The sequence below is a fragment of the Dermacentor andersoni genome, chromosome 11, assembly GCF_023375885.2.
Source record: "Dermacentor andersoni chromosome 11, qqDerAnde1_hic_scaffold, whole genome shotgun sequence".
NCBI lineage: Eukaryota > Metazoa > Arthropoda > Arachnida > Ixodida > Ixodidae > Dermacentor > Dermacentor andersoni.
Genome location: NC_092824.1, coordinates 107,477,461 through 107,496,484, shown reverse-complemented (window position 1 = coordinate 107,496,484; position 19,024 = coordinate 107,477,461). Strand labels below are relative to the sequence as shown.

Below are 19,024 nucleotides of genomic sequence, written 5' to 3'. Positions count from 1 at the left end.
CACTCAATTTGTACCAGAAGAGACTGGTTTGTGTGGTCATGTATAGATGGTCATGTATAGATGTAACTTTCACCAAGATTATGTTTAAGGTTGTAACTGAACGAATCAGTGTAGATCACAGTAATCATAAAGCTATACCATTACTAAGCTATAAAAATAAATGCATGTACCTTTGTCTAAGCCTGTGCGATGTGCTACAGCTTCGCCGGTCGTCCACCTTCACAGGTTTGAATGGCTGCTCAATTTTTTTCTTGCCCGATTAAGCACAATGGGAACAAGATGCACTCTCCGTTCTGCCTAGTTCACGCACTCGTCAGCAGAGCACGCTGCCTGTATGTGAACATTGATTCACAGTGGAGGAAAAGGACTAGGAAGCTCACCAGCAAGTGTGCTGCCTGTAGGGTGGGCAACACAACAACAAAGAACGTCAAGGATAAAGTCAGAGAGACCGAAATAATCTCATGGCTGGCGGCAATGGAAAAGAAACTGCCATGATTAACTACTTAAGAGGAAAAAATGAAATCGGGAAAGAAACAATTTATGATAACTCAAAGGGAAGCTCATTACTTTTCGAAGCGAGATCGGGATGCCTTCAAACACGCACCTATAAAGCGAGATATAAGAAGGAAGAAGAAGCATGTGCTTGCTGTGGTGAAACTTGAGAAACTATGGAGCATGTTTTATTAGAATGTGAAGACATCTACCCAGCGGTCGATTTAGGCACCACTGACCTGCTTGAAGCCCTTGGGTTAATTTAGAGCAGTGGGAAAGTAAACACGTCCGCAATAGGGGGGGGGGGGGGGGGGGTATGTAAAAAAGCACAGTTCGCAATAGGGGATCAGAAAATTTGGTTGTGGGAGTTCATAATGTTCTTTTTTATTATTGTTTAACCAAGGTAGGACATTAGGCACTATAATAGAAAGAGCTTGGTGGCGCAACCCACCACCTCGTTCGAAAGGGAACGCTCATAACATCCATCCATCCATTCATCCAGTCTGTGCGCGTGCCAAACGTCATGGGGATGCCTATGGGGAGCCTGTAACAACTATGCGTTTCTTTGCACGTCAGTCTACTTTGGTGGTTTTTTATATTTTCTTTTTCTACTACCAGGTTTTGGCGGGGCGTTAGATATGCATATGCATGTTAGTTTGCAATGTCTCCATAGGGATTATGCATAAATTCAGCTGTTTATGTGTACATATTTCTTCGGCTAGACCACTGTGGAGTAATACACCCGTTTCATAGGGTAGAGCCACACATCATGATTATCATCATCACCTTGCCCCAAAGCAGACGACGCTGCTTGTGCTCGCACTGGCCATGACACATTCTGCGAATTAAAAACTAAGTTCGCAAGTTGAATTTACGTTTGTAGCTAGATGATCTACATTGGAGGTAGGCAACACAAGACAAGATGTGGACAAGCAAACTCTCGACTAAGAAACACGCCCAACTGTGACATCAAGCTCACTGTGAGGGTCAGGATACCGGACCAGGACTAATTTTTTCCTCAACTGCGAAGCCTTCTGAGAAATCCGTATGGGTTTCCTTTGTAGCTTCGTGCTACATTCGGGTGAATGACAATTTTTCCTTTCGTTATGCTTCTTCCACCTTGAGGGATTCTGGCCCCGCAGGGGTATCTGCGTCAGCAGGCATTTGGTGACTTGCGACATCATGTACCCGAGCACAGGAGGGTTGGACGCTCCGGCGGTTAACCGTACACGGATTAGCCATGCCTGGGGTTTTAAGAAGGGATCCTGGCTTTGAGCCAACGCTGCGTGTTTGGACCCTCATGGCCCTTCGGCGGAGACAACGCACCCTTTTTGGTCTTGGATTCACGTAGAGAGCACTCCCGAACTGACCCATCCGGGAGAAATCGGTACTTGGCTTTCCCTGTCCTCCTCTCTAGTATTTGTGTTTCTCTCACTTTCAACCTTTCCTGTCTTCTCCTCTCTTCTACATTATTTCTGATCATCTTGGCAGCAAAGGTTAACCCTGTTTGAATAGCTAACCTAGGTTATGTCATATTTGGTTATATGTATTGGACCTGTGTTTACACGCCCTACAGCGTCCTCTTGTAGGGCTCCACGGTAGGTGGCTGGCACTGCTGCCGAAAACTACACATTCGTCTCTGGCTAGTTCCTTCCTCCACTCCCTGATAGTCGTCAGAAAAAAAGGCATATCGATGAAGTCTTCCAGTTTTTTGGTTGCCAAAATAATATTTTCCTCGTTTCCATGTCATTTATTATGAAAAACAAGACAAACCACTGCGAGCATTTTCACCATTCATTGTTTCGAAGTCTCTTACTGAAGTGTTTTAGTACAGGTCATAAAGCATCGAGGGTGGAAAGCAGTGATCTCCTATTGGAGCTCTGTGGCCAGAAACAGTATGAGAACCTGCCCAATCTAGGGTCATTTGGGGATGGCCAAATAACAGTCACTCCGCATTGTACTATGAATACCACCCGTGGCATCGTGTCAGATCACGATCTGTTTGAGCTGACTGAATCTGTACTCCTGGAGCTAGGGCTTCACTAAACAGAACATCATCAACGTTAAACGAATTAAGATGAAGCGTGACAGTAAGGAAAACCAGACCAAGCACCTGATACTTTTCGCTCAAGTATACTGCCCGAGTCCATTGAAGCCGGATACAACAAGCTTCACGTCAGGCCATGCTTGCCAAATCACCTCCAATGTTTCAGATGCCAGCGTTTCGGCCACAGATCATAGAGCTGCCGAGGCCACCAAACTTGTGCGAAATGCAGTGCTCACGAACACACCTCTGAATCTTGTGAAAACTCTTTCCACTGTGTAAACTGGGTCGGGTAGCCAGCCGCATACTCGCGATCGTGCCCATCCTGGTAAAAAGAAAATGAAATAATGACGATTAAAGTAAGGTAAATATAACATTCAAGAAGTCACACAGGTGGGTATACTACATGTCCAAGAACATGTTCGCCGATGTGACGCCTCAGAGGGCAGCGCCACCACAGCTTCCGGCTGCTGTTCTGCCCACATGCAATGAGCCGGCCGTGACACCATCTGACCCCTTGGCTGCTGCAGCCAGTGCTGCTCCACCATCCAAAAAGAAAGGACCATAAACTTGTGGGTTGGTGGTCCCCAAGGTCTTGTCTGCCGAGGCGAGGCCTTCAGGATGTACAAACCTCTCGAAAGAGCAGGTTTCCAGCTGCCCTGAAGAGGCAATGGACACATATTCTAGCCAGATGGCGCAGCAAGCGCCTAAGGAGCGGTGGGAATCTCTCGACCTCTCCAAAAAAGAGAAACTCCGCATCACAGAACCCAAAGAGGGCTCTGTAGGTTTAGTCTGCTTTCACATATTAGACACACAGCACCATCCTTTTTTACAAAATGGATGCACAGATAAAGTTGTGGCATGTCTGGGTACTTCTACGCACTCTAGACGATGTTAAAGAACTTCTTCATGAACAAAGTCGAAAACTGGTTTGTGTCCAACAAACGCAATTAAACTCTACACACAAGAATTTTTTTACACAATATATCATTTCTTGGAAAGACCTCGACGAGGCTGACGTCTGATCCGGCAGTGTAGCCATAGTAGTCAAGAGCGTTGCTTGCCGACACTAGCCCATTTAGACAAGCCTTGAGCCAATGTCAGTGCCAGTATCAATGTCATATATATATACACTCAGACCCATTTATAACGATACCGGTCTTAACAATACATCGGTTATCACAATAAGAAGCTACAGCACCGTCGACTTTTGTTGTTTTCTATCGTGCAATAACCCGCTTACAATACCCCGATGCTGCATTATTGGTTATAACGATGAAGTCTGGCTGCTGGGGGTCCGAACCGAAAGGTAGTAAAATGCGAAATCCTTGAAAAGAAAAAGAAAAGAAAACGAGAAATTGAGCCACTGCACGATGGGCCGCTTTTCCAACAGCCGCCGCGTGCTCAATTTCTAGCCATCTCCACGCGGCTCTCTTCCGTCGCCCTTCCCCACCTCTGGACAAGAATCGGCTGCGCCCATAGCTCTACACCGCCCCACCCTCTAAAACACAAATGGACTGCGCCAACTGCACCGCAAGCAGATTGCTCGCATGTTGATCACTGGCTCCTCATTGACTGCAGTTCTGCAAACAGCTTAATCGCTTGCGTTCGTTTTTGTTGCTTGTGTCGAAGTCGTTCCTGGCCACGAGGTTTCACAACTTCGCTTTACTCGCCACCGAAACGAAACATGGCTGATGCACCCGCTGATCATTGGCAATGCATGCCGTTGCCGGTGAAAAGAAAGTGCACACCTATAGATTTGGAAACTAAGTGTTTCTAACCAATGAGACGATCGTCGCGAACATACTTGCATCGGATAGCGACGGCAGCGATGACGCAGTAGGGCAGGCTGCCTCAACGTTGTCCTCACAGGAGGCCCGGCATAATTCAGTTCCTCCGGGCCTTCGTTTTCGTGAGGAACCCTCCGCTGCACTACGTGGAGTACTTGGATGCCTTGGAGAAGGATGTCGGCAAGCTTCGCGTAAAGCATGCTTGGCTGATGGACATCGGCTTTTCTCGTGCAAGCCACTGACAAGTGCTTGGTGAGATGCTTGTGGCGATCTCTCCTTAGCGTTTCTTCTGGATTTCTCAAACTGGCAGGCTGTCGCTGCAGCCTTCTCGCAATGTTAAAAAGGCCCCTTTTGTGGCCACCAAAGCGATGCCTCGGCGGTGCGCGCATATCGCTTGCCATTCGTGACACCTCTTTGCAGTTGTTATAGCAGCGCCATTCTTTAACGCCGACAGCCGCGGCTTGTTACATGCGATAGGAGCGCCCTGGAAGCAGTTAAACGAGTGAACACAATCAGCAGCCGGGTTAGAGGAAGGTGGTGCGGAGGGGCACTGGCCTCTCTGCCTATATAGTTTTCGCATATTGGCTCTGCCATCCCCCTATTTTGATTTTTTCATGCAGCCCGGTTATAACAATTATCGGTTATAACAATGAAATTTTTGTGCCACTTGAATATTGCTATAGATTGGACTGTGTATGTATGTATGTATGTATGTATGTATGTATGTATGTATGTATGCACACACATACAGGGTGTCGCACATAACTTGAGCCGAGAACTTAAAAACAAAAGGTGAGACGGAAGCGAATCAATTGAACCAAACGAATACTATTCGCAATAGCCTCCAACTCAGACACTTTTTTGTTTTCCCCATAACTCACTAATTAATTAAATTTAATTACCCGACATTATAATTCTTGGCTGAGGACCCCAAGCATGATACGCAGATTTGTAGAGCACCTTTAGAAACCTCCGATCGATTTGTTTCCTTTACGATGCATCTCACGTCGTTTTTTCCGGGTTGTAAAGAAAGCCCGCGAAATGCGAAAAAGCCAAGTCATGGAGCATTTGCGCAGTGGTATCGTGCTGCTCTCAATCATGCTTTCGGTGAACAAGGTTGGCTACATCGTGCCTGGCGACAAGGAAGCGGCAGTGCGTTCATCTCATCAGCTGCGCTTGGCCAGCAGCGTGCATTTTCGCTCATCCGACGACAGCCAACCTTGTTCACCGAACGCACGCTTGAGAGCAGCACGATACCACTGCGCAAGCGCTACGTCACTCGGCTCTTTTCTTATTTCATTGGCTTTCTTTGCAACTTGGAAAAAATGACTACGTGAGACGTATCATAAAGGAAACAACTCGATTGGTCGTTTCTGAAGGTGCACTACTAATCTGTGGATCATACTTGCGGTCCTCAGCCAGTAATTAAAAAGTTGGGTAATTTAACTTAGTGAGTTACGAAGAAAAAAATGTCTGAGTTACTATTGGCTCCTGCAAACGGTATGCGTTCGGTTCAATTTGCTTCCGATGTGCCTTTCATTTTTAAATTCTTGGCTCAAGTTATATGGGACATCCTGTGCACACACAAGCGCGCGCGCACGAACGCACACAAACAAACACACACACACCGCCCAGCTATCACCTCATAAAAACAGATTTATATAGCCTTGTAGATCACCTGCCGGAACACTACTAGTATGTTTAGCTAGGACAATTACTCACAGGGCACCCTGATCATGAGAAGGAAATTTACAGATGAACAAAAATGAGTTGGAGCGCATACGGCTGACTGGAAGCTTATGAATATCATTGAAAAGAAAGGTGTGCAATCAGTGCATTCTAATGGTACTAACATAGGGGGAAGAAACTTGGCGACTGACAAAGGAGCTTGAGAACAAGTTAATGTCCTGGTGAAGATTGATGGAAAAAAAACGTCAGGCATAACGTTAAGAGATCAGAAGAGAGCGGTTTGGATCAGAGAGCAAACATGCATAGCCGATATTCTAATTGACATTGGGAGAAAAAATGGATCAGGACAGGTCATGTAATGCATAGGTTAGATAACAGGTAGACCATTAGGATTACAGCATGGTTGCCAAGAGAAGGGAAGTGCAGTCAAGCACGGCAGACGACCAGGTGGGGTGGTGAAATTAGGAAATTCGCAGGTGCTAGTTGGAATCGGTTGGTGCAGGACAGGGGTAATTAGAGATCGCAGGGCGAGGTCTTCGTCCTGCAGTCGACACAAAATAAGCTGATGATGTTGATGATCATTAATATTGTTACGTGTGGAAATACACAGATGAAAGAGGCTATATACAGGCTATTTACACTTGAGCCAGACCGCCAGGTCGACGCTCGCGCCAAGGGCACAGACCCACTTCATCGTCGTTCTCGCGGCGGCTCGTCCCTCGAGCCTCGCTCGATGATATCGTATTACTACTCCCTGGCGGAAAAAGCGCCGTCACGGTGCTGGTAAACATCCAAGGCGCGGGGAGAGTTGTAGAGTTTGAGTTGGGCGATGTGGACAATGTCACTGGTTGTCACAGCGGAGGACGTAGTGGGCGTGGCTACAACGATTTCGTAGGTGACATCGGTCACTTGGCGAAGCACGCGATATGGGCTTGTGTAGCAGGATAGCAGTTTTTTACAAAGGCCAACCTTACGCGATGGTGACCAAAGCAACACGCGAGTGCCGGGCACAAAATGGACATCAGGGTGACGGAGGTCATAGCGTTGCTTTTGTTTGCCTTGAGAGACTTGTAGACGAGCGCGCGCAAGTTGGCGAGCATGGTCAACATGGGCGATAGTATCACGGGCATGATCGCTAGTTGAAGCTGTGGCGGACGGAAGCACAGTGTCCAGAGGTAGCGTCGGTTCACGGCCATACAAGAGGTAAAAAGGCGAAAAGCCAGCAGTTTCAAGACGGGAAGAGTTGTACGCAAAGGTAGCGTAAGGTAGAGCTTGGTCCCAGTCACGGTGGTCGTCTGAAACGTATTTGGATAGCATGTGTGTAAGGGTGCGGTTCAATCGCTCAGTGAGGCCATTCATTTGAGGGTGGTAGGAGGTGGTAAATTTATGCTGTATTGAGCAGGCACGCACGATGTCGTCAATGACATTGGCTAAGAACGTACGGCCACGGTCTGTTAGCAATTGACGTGGAGCACCATGAATCAAAATGATATCATGCAGGAGGAAGTCCGCAACATCAGTTGCACAAATGGTCGGAAGAGCGCGGGTTACGGCGTAGCGGGTTGCGTAGTCCGCCGCGACTGCAACCCACTTGTTTCCTGATGTAGATTCCAAAAATGGGCCGAGAAGATCCAAGCCGACACGATGGAAGGGCTCGGCAGGGATGTTGAGCGGCTGCAGGTAACCAGCGGGGAGCTGGGAAGGCTTCTTGCATCGTTGGCAAAGTTCACAAGTGGCGACGTAACGTAACGGAATGGGCAAGGCCCGACCAGAAAAAACGGCGATGTGCACGGTCATAGGTTCGAGATACGCCGAGGCGTCCTGCCGTTGGTGAATCGTGAAGCTCTTCTAGAACGGTTGAGCGGAGGTGTTTAGGTATGACAAGTAGGAACTCAGAGCCGTCTGGATGAAGGTTACGACGGTACAGAGTACCGTCGCGGAGGACGAAGTGGCGTAGAGTGGCTTCGGCCGGAGAGTGTTCAAAACGGTCGATGAGTGCTCTGATGTAGATGTCACGACGTTGCTCGTCGGGGAAATGAAGCAGCTCCGACACAGAGAATACGCAAGCAGCACTGGTACTATTGGAGGAGTCAGGGTCATCAACAGGGCAACGCGACAAGCTGTCAGCGTCTTGGTGCAGGCGGCCAGACTTGTACACCACGGAATATGAAAATTCTTGTAGCCTCAAAGCCCATCGACCAAGCCGGCCTGTAGGATCTTTTAGCGATGAGAGCCAGCAGAGAGAATGATGGTCAGTGACTACGAAAAAAGGGCGACCGTAACGGTAAGGACGGAACTTCGCAACCGCCCAGACTACAGCAAGGCATTCTCGTTTCGTAATGTAATAGTTGCGCTCCGATGGTGTGAGGAGGCGGCTCGCATAAGCAATAACGCGATCCTAGCCACGCTGACGCTGGGCTAAGACGGCACCTACGCCATGACCGCTGGCATATGTACGCAATTCTGTAGGGGCATCAAGGTCAAAGTGGGTGAGAATGGGTGGTGACAAGAGAAGAGTGACGAGACGAGAGAAGGCGGCGGCTTCTGCAGTACCCCACGAGAATTGTACGCCTTTCTTCAACAGATTAGTGAGGGGTCTAGCAATAGCTGCAAAATCTTGAACAAAACGACGAAAGTATGAGCATAGCCCTACAAAACTTCGAACGTCTGCGGCTGTCTTCGGGAGCGGAAAGTCTCGGACAGCGCGAGTTTTGTCGGGATCAGGCTGAACTCCGGAAGCGTCAACGAGGTGGCCCAGAACAGTAATTTGGCGGTGGCCGAAACGACATTTGGACGAGTTAAGTTGCAGCTTCGCCTTTTGAAATACATCAAGTATAGCTGTTAGACGCTCAAGGTGTGTCGAACGTGGGCTAGAAGACGACGACGTCGTCGAGGTAGCAGAGACATGTGGACTATTTGAAATCTTGGAGCAAGGAGTCCATCATACGCTCAAATATGGCAGGGGCGTTGCATAATCCAAACGGCATTACTTTAAATTGGTATAGGCCATCAGGTGTGATGAACGCGGTTTTTTCTCTGTCCATATCGTCAACAGCAATCTGCCAGTATCCAGAACGAAGATCAATAGAAGAGAAATAGCTGGAACCGTGGAGGCAGTCAAGGGCGCCGTCTATACGTGGGAGCGGGTAGATGTCCTTCTTAGTAATGGTGTTCAGATTACAGTAGTCTACACAGAAGCGCCACGTGCCATCCTTTTTCTTAACCAACACTACAGGTGACGCCCAGGGACTCGAAGACTCAATGTGATGTTTTTGTCTAGCATTTTGTTCACTTTACTTTGAATTACTCGGCGTTCCGACGCAGAAACTCGATACGGTTGTCGTTGAATAGGAGTAGCATCGCCAGTAAGAATCCGATGCTTGACCACGAGCGTCTGGCCTAAAGGGCGATAGTCGAAGTTGAAAATATCTCTGTAGGACGATAATACTTGGTAAAGGTCTTCAGCCTGCGCAGAAGACAGGTCCGTCGCAACCATTTTCTGTATCTTGGGATCAGCGGCCGAGGCTGGTACGATGGGCCTGCTAAGCTCACAGGAAGCATCGGTCGATAAATTTGCCACGTCATGGTCGCCGAGACAATCAACATTGGTAAGGCAAATACCTCGCGGTAGAATTTGCTTTGCCAATCCAAAGTTAAAGATAGGCATGAAAGTGCGGTTCGCAGTAGTAGTAAGTATACTGTGAGGCACAGTAACGTCATACTGCAGTGGAATGTCGGGCAGAGGAGTGACGAGGTACTCGCCATCAGGAACTGGTGAGGAGGACAAGAGTTCAACATAGGCTATTGATTTTGACGGCAGGCGAATAAAGCCGGTGGGGCGTAGGCGGCACTGGGGTGCGTCAGAAAGTTCTGCGAGAATCGACAACTCAAGGCGAAGGGTACTGGCAGAGCCATCAATAAGAGGAGAATGCACAGAGAGAAAATCGAGGCCGAGAATGAGGTCGTGGGGGCAATGAGCAATCACGGTGAAGAGGACAGGAGTGTGGCGGCCGGCGATGCTAACACGTGCCGTACACATGCCTATGATAGGCACAGTACTGCCATCCGCAACGCGGACGCGGGCCGATGCTGGGGTGAGGAGCTTGTTCAGTCGTCGTCGGAAGGCAGCACTCATAACAGAAAGACGTGCACCTGTATCGATGAGTGCCGTGACAGGATAGCCATCAACGTCAATGTCAAGAAGGTTTTGGTTCGTGTGTAACGTGAGCAGAGGATTTGAGGGCAGGGTGGACAACGCAGCCTCACCTCCAGAAGCTGCAGTGCCTAGTTTTCCGGCTGGATCCGGGAGGCGATAGGCGACAGAGAGAAGCAACGGGGTTGGGGTGAACGAGACTGATGGCGGCGAGGTGAAGGCGAGCGGCTGTAGCGAAGGTTCGGGGCAGGAGCATCAGCGGCAATGAGTTCATGGCGGGTGGCGTAGAAAACAGAAGGTCCAAAGGGGCGGGAATGAGCGGCAGTGTATGTCCGAGGAGGTGGTGGCCCTCGATTGCGGCAGTGACTAGCGACGTGGCCGATGCGACAGCAGTAGAAGCAGATTGGCCTGTCATCAGGGGTACGCCATTCGGACGGGTTGCGGCGAGATGTGGCAGAAAAGGACTGCCGGGGACGAGGAGGGCTGCTAGAGAACTGGGGAACCATGGGTGGAGACGAACACAAGGAGTTGAGACCCATGTTCTCAAATTCCTGTCTGACGACAGCCTGAATCATCGCAATCATGGTTGCTGGTGGATCGGGAGGCGTCGCGGAGAAAGCTGGCAAACAGGCAGCCTCGCCCTCACGGCCAACAATACGGGTTACGTCGTCACAGGGGGTGGTCTGACGCGGTCGACCCTCACATGTCGACGTAGCAGCATTGTTTGGTAGCCGCGTGATGTGATGTGCAATATGGCGGCGCTTAGCTTGTTCAAGGCGACGGCATTCTTTGATGATAGCGTCGATAGTCGAGACGTGGCCGAAAACAAGCAAATTGAAAGCATCGTCGGCGATTCCTTTTAGCACATGTGACACTTTATCTGCTTCAGACATAGTATAGTCCGCTTTGCGGCAGGGAGCCAAGACGTCGAGGATGTATGAAACGTACGGCTCTGTAGATGTCTGAACACAAAACGCAAGAGCCTTTCTCGTGGCAGCCTTGCACCCAATGGGGTCGCCGAACAGTTCCCTGAGCTTTTCTTTGAAGCTGTCCCAACTGTTTATCTCGTCGTCATGCGTTTGGTGCCACACGCGTGGGGTGCCGCCGAGATAAAAGATGACATTGGCGAGCATGATCGTTGGGTCCCACCCGTTATTAGCACTGGCTTGTTCATAGAGCTTGATCCATTCGTCAACGTCCTCTCCCTCCAGGCCAGAGAACACATCAGGGCCGCGATGTTGGGCAACCGTGATGATTGGAGCAGTCAGACAAGCCGAAGCCGTTGCAGAGGCGGTCTCGTCACCGGAAGGCATGGTGACAAGCTTGATGTACCGACCACTCCGGAGTTCCGTGGTGAGGACGGGGATCGCTGACCTCCACCAGAATGTTACGTGTGGAAATACACAGATGAAAGACGCTATATACAGACACTTGAGCCAGACCGCCAGGCTGACACTCGCTCGCGCCAAGGGCACAGACCCACATCGTCGTCGTTCTCGCGGCTGCTCGTCCCTCGAGCATCGCTCGATGATATCGTAATATAATTGAAAACCATAGAACATTATGTTCAACTGGTATGAACAGCAATTTTAAGGTTCTTATTAATGCTAAAGTATGCAGCTCCGGAATTCTCTCTCTTGAAACTAGCTGTCTTCCGGATGGTTGGAATGGGGGAAGAGCTATTCCTTTTTTTTTTCTAGTCTTGTGGAAAGCAGTCTCGTAATGTCATATTAATTTTTGAAGTTTATAGATTGCGAGTGTACCGAGCAGAATCATGGAACTTGCTATTTATTGTCATACAGCTGACTCCCTAGAAGATTACGCATTTTTGTTAGAAGGCTTAGCGCCATTCGCGAAAAACATTATCGTGGGAAACGTACAGTGGTGTACCAACCATTATTCGACCAGGGGGGAGGGAGGTTGGCAAACGTGCGATCTGCTTCTCTCTCTCTCTCTCGCTCTATATATATATATACACAGAGTAACTTGAGCGAAACATTAAATATGCAAATGCCACATAGCAGGAGAGAAGCAAGGTAATGTTTGCCGTCACTAGGATATAGATTACTTTTGCGTTCTGCCTAACTACATAATTAGTGCTAATTTATTAATCAACTTCTCAAATATTATACTTCTATGAAGAGTGTCAATGATTATTGCAGACCAACACTGAAAATTCCCTATACAGCTTATTGTTGCTCAGTAGGTGCGATTAAACATGCTTTCCCGAACATGAAAGATGCCCGCGAATGCACACAAAGCGCCTCGAGCAGACAGATGAGTGGCAATTCTGCTTGTATTCACAGGCTTCTTTCGCACTCGCAAAACCACTTTTACGTAGCACGTATTGAGCAATAGAATGCTGTACCGGGAGTTTCTCATGTCGCTCTACAATTTTCTCATGGACACTTTTCATCTAAATATAATATTTGAGAAGTTTAGTAAACAAGTAAGATTAATCTAATTAGAAGGAATAAAAAAGTAATCTGTGTATCTGCAAACGATGGCAAACAACCTTGCCTTGCTTCTGTCCCGCTAAGTAGCATTTGCATATTTTTAATGGTGTGCTCAAGTTAAGTAAAACACCATATATATTCAATTACTAGTACAATAAGTGAAAAACCCTGAAAATGCGTTTGCCTCTTATTTTTCAATTTAACTGAAGAAATATACATAGTTATCGATCACACATGATGAACCATGGAGGCCCGAAAGGTATTCGAATTTGCATTTATTTTTTCGACACTACACAATATTGTACATATGATACAGGGCCAAAAACCAGTGAGTGCCGAAAGGTCTCTGATCTCGCCCAGTAGCAGCACTGCAGCGTACATAAGAAAAAAAAATATTGTTATAGACAATTTTGCTAAATAGACAAAGAATTGTACTTGATGTTTCAGTCTACATACAGCACAAATATATCGCTAGTTAAGGTAATAGTGTGGTCAAGATTATACACAACGAAGTATAATTAACATATATGGCTTCATATATTCACAAGAACAAGAAAGACAGCGGATGTATGGGACCTTGGAGAATTAGATTGAAATTTCCAGGGAAGCTATTCCTTTCAAACAGTTTCAATGAAAGTTTCCGTTTCCTGTAATTATATCACATAGTTTAAAAAGTTACGCCTACATGTCTGTTCCATTTGAAACCTTGCCCACTATAGTGCTATGGAGCACTTTTTTTAATTTTTTTTAAACAGACAGTAACTCATTAACATAGATGTTACTTCACCATTACATTTGCCATGGTGTACTTTCCTCCTGACTCCCTCTTCCCATTCCCAGGCCCACACAAGTTTCTCGATATCTGATACTGGTTGCGTTTACAGTTCTCCCGGAGCGGCAGGATAAAATCTGTTTTGTTTAGTAAGACTCATTCATAAAACTTTGAATCGCTTGCTTGCATAATTTACCACAAATATCAAAATTAGCCGTATGTCTTTATAGTTTACTTACATAGTGTCGATACCGCACCCTTTGATTTCGCCAAATATAAGCAATGTGTCTTATTTGGTTTAGCGAGGACATCGCATAAAGCAACCGGGCATGCCTTAGGACGCATGAAAAATAGGGGTCAAGAAACAACGGCTCAGTCATTATCTCCAACGCTTGTAGCTAGACCAGGAACTTAAACATTTTTATCGTACATGGCAGTTACTATGACCCCCCTGCCCTTTCCACGAAATATTAACCTGTTGTAACCAACAGCTATGTCAGAGTAGTGGGAAGCATAACAGAAAGTGGCCATATTACACGTTCTCAAACTTGAATAGAGATTTTTTTTAAAGACTTTTGATCCAACCTCATATAACTTCGCGCAGCAAACGACTAACTTTTGCTAAGTTTTGTCTTTGTGGCAGTTATAATTCTGTCACGGCTGTGGTTTCAATTCTGCCTTGCTCATTACACAGGCTTATATCATAACACATTAGAGTGCTTGCATACATAATTTAGGGCAAAAGTCCCAATTACCCATCTACATATTGATCTTTGCCTGCGCATCAAACATTACCTGGTCCTAAGAGTCACAAGCTATAAAGAAACTGCTTCCTTTAGTTCAGTGGGGACACAGGCGAACCCAAAATATCATGCATGAAAAAGTAAAAAAAAAAAGGAATCAGAGAAATGAGGATTCAATAATTATTCGTAACACTAGTAAATAGGGCAGACTCGCTAAAACTTCGCAACGCATTGTACTTAAAATGCTGCCTATTCCGTCAAAATATAAAATATCTAAAACGCAGAGTTCCCTTAGGACGTTGGAAAACCTAGCTAATTACAACGTGAATCTTTCGAATACTTGCTTACAGTTCTTTTTTAAGTGGTATTTGATCAACACGCATTTACCCTCGCACATAAACTTGGCGTATTGTTTCCGCTATGTTCGCAATATTTCAGCTCAGTTGTAGTTGTAACCATGACGGTGTAGCCGTCTATTCTATAAAAAAAGGTGAAAATAACCCACTCGTTTAGAACATTACCTACATATTGCCCATACCATGCCCCTAATTTCCCCCAGATATAAACAAAACACCTTGTTTTGCTCACCAAGGACATAGCAGAAACAAGCTATGCATGTCATATTTATTTATTTATTTATTTATTTATTTATTTATTCTGGTACCTTACGGACTCCAAGTGGACTATTATGTGAGTGGCGTTACAAATTTGGGTGCAAACAGAAGCAGTTCAGACATTCTTATTTGAATCTCGTTATGAAATAGTAAATAAATAAACTAGGAAATGTAACGAAATGGAAACATTTCAGAACAAAATGCTGCATAATTTTTCTTTGGGCTTAACTGGGTCAGAGATGAGAACAATGTCGTCCGGAAGACCATTCCAATGCATGATTGCACATGACAGTGCTGATCACTTGAAGGCGGTGGTTTTTCCTGAAAGTTGTTTCAAGGTGAGGTAACTATGCAATTCGCACGACGTGCGATGCGGTTGCCTGAGAGATAGACTAAATGTATGATGGCTATATACAAGTTTATGGATGAGGCATAATAGTGCAATTGTTCTGTGAGATCCTAAGGACTGAATGGACAAGGACTAAGGCTAGTTATACTGGAATTCCAGCTGTATCCTCATGCTATAAAACGAGCCGCACGATTTTGTACGCATTCTAGGGAATGAGTTAGGTATTCTTGATGTGGTGACCAAATGGAAATTGCATTTTCATGTTGAAGGCGAACAAATCTTTGATAGCCGAGTTGTCGAGTCGAACTGGGCACGCCTGTGAAGCGGCGCTTTAAATAACCTAATGTGCGGTTAGCTTTAGCATCAATTTTTTGCTGTGTGGGTTGCCCATGAGAGATTAGGCAAAAAATGAATGCCGAGGTATTTACATGATGACGCAAGGGTGACTGGACTGTTATTAAGGGAACAAATATATAAAGAATTGGACTGTTTGCGGCTAAATGTCATTATTCGGCATTTATCAGTGCTAGGGCACATCTGCCATGAAGAGCACCAAGTAGTAATGCGGTCAAGATCTTCATGGTGGTTAACAGAGCGGATTTTGCGATAAAGAACGCAGTCGTTCGTGAACAAACTGATTGTTGAGCTGATGTGTAAGCATATGACATTAATGCAGATAGGAAAGAATAATGGGCCGATTACACTGCTTTCGGGCACGCCAGATGATGCATCATTACGGGAAGATAATTAATTATCAACTGAAGTGAACTGTTCACAAAAAGATGAGAAGCTTCTAATCCAAGAAATTGTTAAGGAATCAAGGTACAAAGAAGATAGTTTTGATATTGCACAACAATGTGGAACGCGATCGAACGCATTAGCAAGGTCGAGGAATAAACAGTCGTTTTGAATACTTTCGTGCATTCCAAGAAGTAGTTTGTGAGTAAACTCAAGTATTTGTGTCTCACATAATAGCCTCTTCCTAAACCTATGCTGCTTTGAGAAAAGTAAACTGCTGCTTTCTAAATGGAGTGACATGTTAGATGCAATATATGTTCGAGAATTTTGCAAGATATGCATGTCAGTGATAATGGCCGATAGTAACGTAAGTTTGGTCACCACATTTCAAAATTGGAATGACTTTTCGAGTTTTCCACTTGTATGTAGAAGAGATTGTCAAAAAATATGACTGAGTATGATGCTTGCATGAACCACGGTATGTTTCAGAATTTTTTAGTTAATGCCATCGACACCACATGAAGCAGTTGCCTTTAAATTATTAATCAATGATTCAACGGATGTCACAGTAACGTCCATAGGGCTCATGTACGCAAGGTCATAATCAGGTGCTCATTGAATATTGCAATAGTTTTCCTTCATGAACATATTTGTGAAAAAGTTGTTAAAAGTCTGACAGCATTCTTCTTGGGTGATAGGGTCACCAGCCTCATCTACCAGCAAAAGTATAAAGACAGTTGAGCAGCTAAAATTCTTTTCAAATATTTGGGGGATTGTGTTTAGGAAAGTTCCTTAACGTTGATTAAGGTTTAAGACAGATCATAGACGAAAGTTCCTATGGTACCATGGTTTAGATGAGCTAGCAAGAAAACATATGCGACGTATGAAATTGTTCATCAACTGAGTCAATTCCTCTTTAATCTTACTCCAGATTTCATCAATAATTGCTGGGTAAAGGATTGCAGAAAATGATCACAAAAGTTCCTTTAAACCAAGGTTAATTGCATCGTAGCTTGCCCTGTTATAAACGAAGACAGGTTTCGACGTTATGCTGTGTTGGTGAGAGGGCATTTTTATGGTCAAATAATGTAGTTTGTGATCACTGAAACTGTCTGTGAGGGTGATCGGGCTTATATTGTCGGGAACCGACGTGAGAACAAAATCTTATATGTTAAGACTACGCATAGGTCCGTGACCTGGTTGAGTTAAGGAAAAGTCTAAGGATAGTTCAACAAAATTAATCGAGTCACGAGCCGGTGCAGTTAAGAAACTCCAGTTGATATCTGGTTAACTGAAATCACCAAATAAAACAAATTCGGCTTTTGGAATGTTTACCCAAATATCTCCGAGGTCGGCATGCAGATCGGTCACGAAAGTGTCTGAACTAGCGGGTGTTCGGTAACAGATTCCAAAAATGATGCAGACCCATAAAATGTCTTAGGGTCATAAAGTATTAACACAAAAAGAGGAAATATACTTTTTTATGGCTATCATTGCCCCACCACACATTTTGTTTGGTCTGTCATTCCGACAAACAACAAAATCCCAGAAATCCGGTGAAATTCTATCATCTGTTATATCTGTATGCAGCCACGTTTCAGTCGACGTTGGGATGTCCGAGTTAGTTACTATCGTCTACATATGAACACAGTTCAGTACGCTTGGGAAAAAGGCTGCGTATGTTGGTGAATCATGTGGAAAACCGATGATGCGTAGTACCACTACAGCAAGGCTGGGATGGTTGTCCGACTTGTGTGGAACTGCTCTACAATTTCTCGTATCGGGAACATTCTGTGACTGTGTCAGAAACAGGTTCATATGTATATAGAGTATTGTTCATGCACAGGTTACTGACGCGAAGCTTGCGGAACCCGCCCTTACCCCCGTATTCATCAATGTATCTTAACTTGAAGCCCTTGCTTGACTTAACTGACGGGTGTCGTAAATCCGCTCAAGGAAATGCAATGTGTGTCTTGGGCACGTTCCTGCCAGGCGTCATATAAATCAAGTCAGGCATGGATTTCAACTTAAGATACATTTCTGAAAATGGGGTTTAGTCTTTGCAAAGACTAGAAGTTTTTTTTTTCTGCCCAGATGTGTCTGAAAAGAAATATCTTTGCGAACAGGATATTGTATGTCTTTAAACTTATATCCTTTATCGAGGATAGGCTGTTTTTCTTTAATGTTCACAAACTTTACGATTATCGGCCTACATTTCTCTGATTTATAGCTACTGACAAAATTGATAGGCTCTTTCGATTTTTGTTCTTTCAAGCGAGGTAGTTCCGGTTGGCTACCATGTACGGAGGGAAGGTAAATAAAGAGAGAGAGAGAGAGACGAGCATAAACACACCACATGTACTTTAGAGCGGTAGAGAGCGGTGCTCTCAAAGTATATCATGAAACCCTGTAGACCCCAGGATACTTAGTAGCACAAACAAAGCCTTCTGCACTAAGGTTTTTTGGGAGCAGTGGCCTAGAGCTTTTAGTTCTGATAGTGTTCGATTGTTCACTTAGTTCAACATCGCTTGCCTCTTGGCACAACAGTGCGGGCAAGTGCTCAAGAGCATTATGTGGCAATTTGACGCTATGCATCTCAATGTCCTGTGGGAACTAATTTTACACAAAGTTCGTATTTTGCGAAAATAAGGAGAGCTGTGTGAGTTGTGCTTGGGCGAAATTCAAATTTTTGGGAATCATTACGGCTTGTGCAATTATTTACGCATGCAAGACTCGTAAGCGTACGTAGTCGAGTTTCTTGAGCAGCGCAAAGTGTAGCAGGCAGCCGTGGCATAACTACAAACATAACCGAGGTCAAGTCTAGCGAGAGATGGACATTTATCGCCAACCTCTGTGGGATACTACCCACACTGTGGGTACTACTGTGGGATACTCTGTGGGATACTGTGGGATACTAAGTGGCATACTACCATTATCCGTTATATTTCCCAGATTACCAAAATAACTGTACAAGACATCAGATTGGAATTAAACAATCATATGGGTAATATTATGTTTCATCTTTAACAAAACTGTCACGTTTGTGGCCTAATTAGAACCTTGAAAATAATTATTGAAGATCTGTCTTTTAAATATTGGTGCATCATAAGGGGTTCGCAGTTGGTTTATCCTCGGTGAAAAAGAAACACAAAACAACAAAATGAATGGTCCTCAGTGAAATAAA

The 19,024-nt window shown here is 45.4% G+C and overlaps 2 protein-coding genes across 2 annotated transcripts in view; one reads left to right on the top strand and one right to left on the bottom strand.

The window, feature by feature from the left end:
• The window catches only part of LOC126539599 (uncharacterized), a 195,438-nt gene that overhangs the window by 41,925 nt on the left and 134,489 nt on the right, over positions 1–19,024 (top strand). The window lies entirely within an intron of this gene.
• The window catches only part of LOC129386922 (uncharacterized), a 138,893-nt gene that overhangs the window by 10,420 nt on the left and 109,449 nt on the right, over positions 1–19,024 (bottom strand). The window contains exon 5 of the mRNA XM_072285335.1: positions 2,606–3,195. Coding sequence (XP_072141436.1) covers positions 2,914–3,195 — 282 coding nt within the window. The 3' untranslated portion in view covers positions 2,606–2,913. The remainder of the gene's footprint in view (positions 1–2,605; positions 3,196–19,024) is intronic.